Source organism: Nothoprocta perdicaria, unplaced genomic scaffold (genome assembly GCF_003342845.1).
Source record: "Nothoprocta perdicaria isolate Ctin4 unplaced genomic scaffold, notPer1 scaffold_168, whole genome shotgun sequence".
Classification (NCBI taxonomy): domain Eukaryota; kingdom Metazoa; phylum Chordata; class Aves; order Tinamiformes; family Tinamidae; genus Nothoprocta; species Nothoprocta perdicaria.
Genome location: NW_020454849.1, coordinates 231,927 through 241,179, shown reverse-complemented (window position 1 = coordinate 241,179; position 9,253 = coordinate 231,927). Strand labels below are relative to the sequence as shown.

At 38.2% G+C, this 9,253-nt stretch overlaps 1 protein-coding gene across 1 annotated transcript in view; it reads right to left on the bottom strand.

Annotated features, from left to right (window-relative positions):
* Nucleotides 1-3,084: 3,084 nt before the first annotated feature.
* The window catches only part of ALDH1A1 (aldehyde dehydrogenase 1 family member A1), a 33,252-nt gene continuing 27,083 nt past the window's right edge, over nucleotides 3,085-9,253 (bottom strand). The window contains exons 10-13 of the mRNA XM_026035821.1: nucleotides 8,998-9,162; nucleotides 7,350-7,507; nucleotides 5,935-6,009; nucleotides 3,085-3,640 (exon numbers count right to left, since the gene is read on the bottom strand). Coding sequence (XP_025891606.1) covers nucleotides 3,568-3,640; nucleotides 5,935-6,009; nucleotides 7,350-7,507; nucleotides 8,998-9,162 — 471 coding nt within the window. The 3' untranslated portion in view covers nucleotides 3,085-3,567. The remainder of the gene's footprint in view (nucleotides 3,641-5,934; nucleotides 6,010-7,349; nucleotides 7,508-8,997; nucleotides 9,163-9,253) is intronic.

Sequence of the window (9,253 nt, the reverse complement as noted above, 5' to 3'; positions counted from 1 at the left end):
CAAGCAGAGAGGGACTTGTTGGAGATGTAGAGGGTAGCCTTGACTGCAATGATCATGAGTTGGTGGAGTTCAGGATGCAACAAGGAGGAAGCAGGAAAGTAAGTGTCCTTGCAGCCGTGGACTTCAGGAGGGCCAACTTTGGCCTCTTCAGGGATCTCCTTGGAGGAATCCCATGGGCTAGAGGTCTAGAAGGAAGGGGTGCCCAAGACAGCTGGTTAGTTGTCAAGCAACATTTCCTCCACGCTCAGGATTGGTACATCCCTAATAAAAAGAAGTCAGGACAAGGCAGGAGGCCTGCGTGAATGGACAGGGACATTCTGGCAAAATTCAAGCAAAATAAAGCAGTATGCAGAATGTGGAAGAAAGGACAGGCCCCTTGGGAGAAATACAGGAACGTTGTCAGGGAATGCAGGGATGCGACAAGGAAAGCTAGGGCACGCTTGGAACAAAATCTGGCAAGGGATGTTAAAAATAATAATAACTTCTTCAAATATATCAATGGTAAGAGGATGACTGGGGAGAACATGGGTGCGCTGGTGAACGGGGTGGGTGCYTTAGTTACAAAGGACACAGAAAAAGCAGAGTTGCTGAATGCCTTCTGTGCTTCAGTGTTCCCCAAGGGCAGCCCTCTGGAATGCCAGGCCCTAGAGACAAGAGAAGAAGACTGGAGAGAGGAAGACTTGCCCTGGGTAGAGGAAGATTGGGTCAGAGAGTACTTGGGATAACCTGATACCAACAATTCCATGGGCCCTGATGGGATGCAGCCCAGAGCTGCATGAGCTCATGAATGTTATGTATGTCACATGGGCCCTGATGGGATGCAGCCCAGAGCTGCATGAGCTCATGAATGTTATGTATGTCACATGAGCTGGTGAATGTTATAGCTAAAATGCTCTCCATCACCTTCAAAAGATCCTGGAGAATAGGGAAGGTGTCTGAGGACTGGAAGAAAGCCAATGTCATGCCAAAGCAGCTACAGGCCACCTCCATYCCAGGGAAAGTGATGGAACATCTTATCTTGGCTGTTGTCTCCAAACATGTGGAGGACAAGMAGGTGCTCAGGAATAGTCAACATGGATTCAYCAAGGGGAAATCTTGCTTGACTAACCTGATAGCCTTCTATGGTGGAATGATGAGCTGGATAGATGAGGGCAGAGTGGTGGATGTCATCTATCTGGACTTCAGCAAGGCTTTTGACACTGTCCCTCACAGCATCCTCCTGGGCAAGCTCCGGAGGTGTAGGATGGATGAGTGGATGGTGAGGTGGACTGAGAACTGACTGCATGGCAGAGCTCAGAGGGTGGTGCTGAGTCCAGCTAAAAGCCTGTAGTTAGTGGTGACCCCTAGGGATCAGTCATCCATCCAGTCCTGTTCAAATTTTTCATCAACGATCTGAATGAAATGGGATGTGTGGCTGATAGCCCAGGGGGTTGCACTGCCTTTAAGAGGAACCTGAACAGACTGCACAACTGGGTGATGAGAAAACTCCTGAAGTTCAACAAGGGCAAGTGCAGGGTCCTTTACTTGGGGACGAATAACCTCAGACACTAAGGGACATTAGGGGACTGGAGCATCTATCTTATGAGGAAAGGCTAAGTGAACTGGATATGTTCAGCCTGGAGAAGAGAAGGCTGAGAGGGGACCTGATCAGTGTCTATAAATACCTCAAGGGAGGGAGTGAGGAGGATGGGGCCGACCWCTTCAGTGGTRGACAGCGATAGGACTGAAAGGAACAGCTTCAAAACTAGACATCAAAAGTTCCACAGCAACTYAGGGAAAAATTTCTTGACAGTAAGGGTGACAGAGCCCTGGAACAGGCTGCCAAGAGTTGTTGTGGAGTCTCCTTCTCTGGAGATCTTCAAAACCACTTGGACGGGACGCAGCCCTGTGCCATGTGCTGTAGGTGACCCTGCAAGTGCAGAGGCGATGGACTAGATGATYTCTAAAGGTCCCTTCCAACCTTAARGATTCTATGATACTGTGATTCTATCAGTCACCTCTCGGAGTCTGATAATATAGATGCTCTGCTGTAAGGTTTATGCCAATTCTTAAATTCCATAAAAAAAAATCGTTTTTTTCTAGAGAAGAGGCACAGTGTGAAAACCTGAATTTTGTTGTCATCTCCTTAAAAAAAAATAAATCTGACAGTATATATGCCAAAGGAATAAAATTTCCTTTAAATACTACGTATTTAAAATACTATGTTGCTTAAAATGTTATAGTATGCTTTTTTTCTCTTTTTTTTTTTCCCCCCTAATGGATAGAGCTCATGTACAAAGGTATGTACCTATATACTTCCAGGAAATGAACTTTGGCTCTATACTTTAGTGTATTTTAGAGAAAATATGACTCTGTCGGCAGTGTCAGCCTGGTTTACTTGATGCCTGGAGAMCAGTCCCCTGGAAATTATCCAGTGGTTGCTAATGGCATTCTGCCTTTGGAAGGGAATAATGGAAACACAGGAGCTGCACAGGTGCAGGGACCTTAAAGAGTTACCGTCCTCTTGAGGCATGTGTATCTGGATAGGTTCTCTGTGAGTGTGACTGAGCAGAAGTGGTGCTAAAGGAAGAGGGTGGAATGAAACAGCTGGACAGCAAGGAGGAGGAGGAGAGGGAGGAGTGAGGACTGCATATGAGTGACATGCAGGCATATGAGCACAGGGAAAATGGAACCAACATAAATCAGAAAGGGGTCTCTCTTCCCCCACTTTCCCTTACCTGCTTTCGCCGCCACTTTTATTTCTCATTTGTCATCATTAAGACTTTATAATATCACTATAAAGCCCAGTRCTGGCTCTTGGCAAACTGACCGGTGCTCTTTGTTTGTGTTCATATTTTTCCATTTATAATACCGGCAAAGAATTAGGGAGTTTAGTCTCCATATAACCAATATAATATATTTCAAATGACCAAAACACACTATGGAGACAGCAGTGCTTCCCTGAGCATATAAAGAATGTGCTACCCAGTGATAAACCAATTTAACAGAAAAGACTAATAAAAGAGAAAATATGAGTTTTTAAGGTGAACTTTAATATGGTATAATATCATCCAGATTACATTTGTGTAGTACTTAAGGTGATGAATAAATTCAGCATTCTAAGAAATATATCTAGGAGAAATCTATGATTTTCCAAAGACACAGAAAAGTATCTATATGCTAGTTACTTATAAGTGCTTTTGTTAAGGCCACGAGAAAAGAAAATGCAAAAAGAAGCTTGTCATCTAGTTTTCAGAAAAGCAGAAAAATCAAGATGTACATGCACAGTGTACTGAAAAAGGAACATTGTTGTAGCACTACAGATAACTTTCAATGAAAATTTAAAAAGATCTTTCTTAATATGAGTTTCAAAATGTTAGCTATGTTTCAGACATTAATTTTGTCCACTCTCAGCTAATCATATTTTAATTTTCTACATTATTGTTTATATTGTTTTAATGTAAGCAGGTATCTCTCACAAGAAAGCAAAAAGGCTAATGAATAATTTGATTTAAACTTCTCAGAATTCAGGTGGTATTTGCAGTCATTTAGCATTTGTAGAAGCTAAATTCAACACCTCAAACAGCTTTACGAGTTTTTCTGTGGGATTTTGATTGTGACAGTCTTAACTTCTGTGTATTCATGAAGGCCGTATTCTCCCCTAGATAAAAGAGAAACAAAAGCAGTGCTTAGACTAATGCTTTTTATATGAGTTATGTCCTGGATGGGATTTTCTGAGGTGCCACACAATTGACCAGATGTATAGCAAGTACCCTAGGCGTATTCTTAAGTTGTCTGTGCAGTCAGATTGCTTCTGGTTGTTTTTTGAAAAGGCAATGRTTTCACATGAAAACTGGGAAAGCAATATCATTTCTGTGTAGAAGAATGTTGTTTGACCAATTTAGAGCATTTCTAAATTGGACTTCTGACCACCAAATCCAGGATATAACAAGTCCCCACAATCACTTTGAACAAATCCTTTACAAAGGTCTTCCTTAGTTGTCTCTGATAGAGAACAGGTTTTTATTTCAAGTAAATGAGGGATCATAATTCATCCACTACAATATCTCTTAGACAGTGAAAAACATTCTAACTCTTACTGATATGTAATTAGCATGATTCCGTCTTTAAAAGATGAAACTGCTTGTGTGCCTAGATGTTTTTGTTTGACATGGTCGTACAAATTACATATTCTCTTTTATAGAAGAGCAAGTTGCTACAATATAACACTACCCAATTCCCACAGTAATCTTACTAAGTACATAGGTATGCAAGACAAAATTGATGCTCAGGACTGCATGGTGTGGGAAAATGTTTAACGAGCTCCTTCTCATACTGTTTTGAAGAGGCTTACTGCTAATATGTAACATTCAGTAGTTTACTTCACAATGATATTATCATTCCAGGAATTATTTAGGGAGTATTCTTCTGGGATTCTAGATATGCCTTGATACAGTGACTTTCAGATTATTACAGTATAATTGTTTCACAGTTACTTTTTTTTGGGTGAAATATTGTTTTTAAAATTATTTGCAGATAGATATATTTTTCCCATGTAGTGCAATCTAACACTCCATTTTCCCATGTTAGAAATACTTTTTTGTTGGTTCACTACTTGTGATTATACATCAAACATCAGGAAAAAAATATGTATGAAAGCAGGACTTCTTTAAAATGCATTGTTACAGATAATGTTAATTCTTATTTTGCTATGTTATCGCTTTCCTATTATTTCCCGCAGATAAATTCAATAGGTATTTGTACAAAGGACAGTAATTCAGAATTATCTCCCAATAAGTGTGATACAGTCCTTGATAGTAATGGCCTAAATATTGTTTTATATATATAAAAATATATTTATATATATCTATTATATATGTTATGTATATATATAAATATATATATATATACACACACACACACACACTTATGCTGGCATTTTCTAAAGCTCTGAGCACTGGCATAACTTGCTTTCCTTTGAAGTCACTGGGAACCTTGCCATGAAGAGCATATTGAGGCCAGTGATGAGCAAGCATGAAAAATCTAGCCTTTTCTCTTCTTAAATGGAAAAAGAAAGGAAAAAAAAGAACAAAAGAGAAGAGAAAAAGCTCTGCTGCATTATTATATCTCCATTTGTATTATTGAATTACATCCAGAATTCAGTCAAAGTTCCTTGCATTTGAATTAACAAAACGGAAAGTTTACATGTTTGGTTACATATTCTTTTCTGTAAAAATAATTTACCAGCTTGTTTCATTTGACATTCATTAGTGAAAAAGAAAACAAAAACAAAAAAAGGAAGATATATTGACATATAATAAACAAACAAATAACATCTCCAATATTTCATTATAAAACACATTACATGATCCGCTTGCTAATGACAGAATGAATGCAGAAGAAACGAGACATSGTTCAAATTGAAATTGGACTAAACCAAAGGTGTTCAAAGTAAGTTGTTTTGCTATTTATTTGTGTATACTTCTGTAGTACTAGTTTGGGAAAAAAGCTGAAGGCTTAAAGACCCAAAGGACTGTTTTGTCATGACTTTTGACCAAGCTGGACAGTACTGGAAAAACGTTGTTGTAGCAACTCTACAACTATTTTCTAAATCAAAGATTTTGAAATTGGAGTAAGTAGCTCTTATAATTTGAAAAACTGAGCACTTCAAGTCGATCTGACAAACTATGAATGACACTCTCTCTATATATGCAAATCTTGTACAGCATAATCAGTTTTACATATATATGCAAATAACTAAAAACTGTTATTCTGAAAGGATATGTATATGCAGATAATTTTCTTGCTGTTTTAAAAAGGTAGTCTTTGCTTGTTACTCTTACTGATACCCCAGAGAAGATCTTAAATTGGGCATCCTGCTCATGAATATTAGAAGTGGGCTTTGGAATTTGCTGCAGTTCTTATAAGTTTGCACTTAGAAAAGTATTTACTTACATTTCTCGTCCATTTCCTGACATCTTAAATCCTCCAAAAGGACACTGAGCAGACATCGCACTATAGCAATTAACCCTGAAAGAACAGACAAATAAGTTTCCACTTCTGAAAAAAACAGTATTATTTTGACTATATCACCTACAAGGGTATTCACAAACTATATATGAATATATATATTACAAAAATACATGTAGATCAAGCTTAAGAGAAAAAAAATCACCAAGTATTATTCTAATAGATATGAACAGGTGTTACCATTGATAAAGGGTTTTCAAATGCAGTGACAACCTAATCATTCTRCTTATAATTGTGGTAAATCTTATTCCTAGCTACTGCATCAGCTTTCAAACCAGAGTAGTCATAGTCTTCTGCAGATATGCTTCCCATACATAAAGTTAGGATTACATCAATTCATATTTAAGGAATTTTATATGATGCTATTCAGTGGTTTAAATATTCAGTGTTATTGTTGAGGACAGTAATACATAAATATGTAGGCTTGTTATTAAAGGAATTTCAGAGTGAAGATTTCTAGTATGGAGAATTTTATTAGAATAAGCATTCTAGCACTCAGGCCACTAGCTTGGAAGCTTCTTCTATTTTGCAACATAGAGAAATAAGAGATTCTCTGTTTTCACATCTTGTATATTTTTCTACTCTCATCAGTCTACAGCTTTCAGCAAAGAAATTCTTCTAGTAGTTGAAGATTTCTAGACAGATAAACAAGTTTTGCTTTTCTTTTAAACCTGCTTCCTTATAAAAGAATACTAACAGARGAGTTAAAATATTAACTGAGGTTTAGAAAATATGTTTATTTAGGTCACACGAGTGGGTAGGGATTTTTGCTGGCTGCAAGTTCCTTGAGGTCTAATATAAATGGGAGACACATTTGATGTTCAAGTAAAACCATCTGTTCTCTGATGTGCTGTGGTATCTATACAGAAATACAGGTCTTCTTGCCATGACACTCAGTCTGCTCTTCCTCAAAGCTTTCACTCTTGCCTCTCCCTGACTTTCCCAGACTTCCTGTAGGAAAGCATCCTCTTTCTGCTTCAGTGCAGTTTTGCAGCTTCTTTGGCTCCTTCTCCTGCCTCATGTACCTGCCCTGCATCTGCTCCTGTCCCCTTGTGCCTGATCTCATTCCCCTCCATATCTCATTCCACACTTCTTACTGACACGTAGTACCAATTACTGTTTTAAAGACASGAGAATATTTTGCCCAAGATAATGGCCAAAGGCTGTCAAAGAATAGTTCTTTGTATGTAGGGCAAAAATTAGCACTTCAAAATGTGCTGGGCACTCCCACAATCCTTAGTGGAAAGGAAAGTCTCACTGGATTCCCTTTCCTTTCTTTTTCTTTAAGCAAGATCTGAAGAAGGAAGGTCTCAAGGAGGAAGAATTAAGTCATTGCTTACCATACTGTTCCAGCCTGAAGAGCAGATGTAAATGTCATTGCTTTATCAACATCTTTGGTAAAAACTGCTGCTGCTAAACCATAGCTGGTGTTGTTTGCTCTCCTGATAACTTCCTCTGTAGTTTTAAACTTCATGATTTGTTGAACAGGTCCAAAAATCTATTTTAGAAGTGAATTAATATCAGTATTAATATTATGAATATTAGCTCACTATTTTGAATAATTTATATTTTAGAAAAATATTTTTGATGGCCCTAATTCCCACATTCATTTAGTTATGTTAATGCCTCTTAATCAGAAGTATCTTCTCTAAACTACAGTTAATTGAAAAAGCACCTCTTTTCCCACTCTTTATGTATTAGAGTTATTATCACTGCAAGTAGCTGCACTACCAGACATAAGTATCAAGTAAAAAGACAATTGTGGTTAAGTATTAAACAGGAAAAAGTATTAAACAGGAAAATGTTCCTTCAGAATCAGATTTCTTGACACCTGCTCATGCTGTGCTTTTAGCCACATATGTGAATGCTACCACACATTGCTAGTGTCAGGCAGGGGAAGGTGGCAACCGACACTTCAAATTAGGTTCCTTCCCATATAAACCATATGGACTTTCCATGTGATTTTACTGAAAACAAATTTTTGTTCTAAGTTTCCAACTAGAGTTGCAAGATTGGATTTATATAAATTAGAAACTACTGATTRTGGTTCCACAGTTCAACATGTGAAATGTAGAGCCTGAATTCATGAATCAAACCATGGTTTCATTATTCAATAGATTTGAAATAGCATTAGAGGAGCAGTCATGATATTGCTGACCCACATGAAACTAATAAAACTGTGAAGAAACGTATCTCTGCGCAGTTTCCCATCTGAATTTTAATAGAGCCATATATTATGCAGAAGTATAATGGACATCAATTATGGCACAATTGCAGATGATAAACAAGGTAAATGAATGTAAAAACAAAAACAAACACACAAATAAAAAACATAAAGAGAAAGCCAAGGTTCTGTTCTGCTGGCATAATTAATTTTCTCAAGTAAAGCAGCTCTGCACTCCTACCCTCTCCCCTCCCTCTCCGCTGAGGGTTGCTGCCCGGGCACTGTTCCCTTAGGACAGGCCCCTTTAATACAGTCTGAGAGCATCTGCAAACTGCAGGAAAATAAAATCTGCAGAGGTAAAGCTGTGTTTTATTATCAATGCCACCAAAAGAAATGCATGTAAAGGCACAGTTTAACTCTTTTCTCTTGCTACAGCTTCTTTCTGTAGAGCTGTGTCAAAACCCCAAGGGGCATGAGTCCTAATGGGAGGCAATGAACTTGCAGATTTTGCCTTCAAGGTTTGCTTCTCTCTTACATGTTACCATGATTCTGGTATGAGAGACACAGACCCAACCTTAGTATTTCTTATCTCCTATCAGCTTAAGCTGGAGCCTTTGTTGACAGGCCATTCTCTTTCACTTCTCCCTCACCGCCATGGAGCTGCTCAAGAAATCAAGAAAAGCATTTTAAACTGCACCAGGCTAGAATGACAGGTTTACCGGGAACATTTTTATGCAGTCACTTGACCTTCTAAATGGATATATTGTACAGCCCTTTAAGGAGACAATCTCAGTGGAAGTACAAACTGCCAGGAATTTATTTACCTCCTCTTTGGCGATGCGCATATCATCAGTTACATTAGAAAACACTGTGGGCTGGATGAAGTAACCTTTGTTTCCCCATGGCCCTCCTCCACATTCCAGTTTGGCTCCTTCTTTTTTCCCACTCTCAATTAGCTCCAGGATTTTTTCAAACTGCTCCTTATCAATCTAAAAGAAAAGATATTGCAGGGTTGGAGTGTAGACTGATAACTGTGGTCTTAACTTCCAAAACTTTACAAGCTTTTTTTTTTTTTTTTTT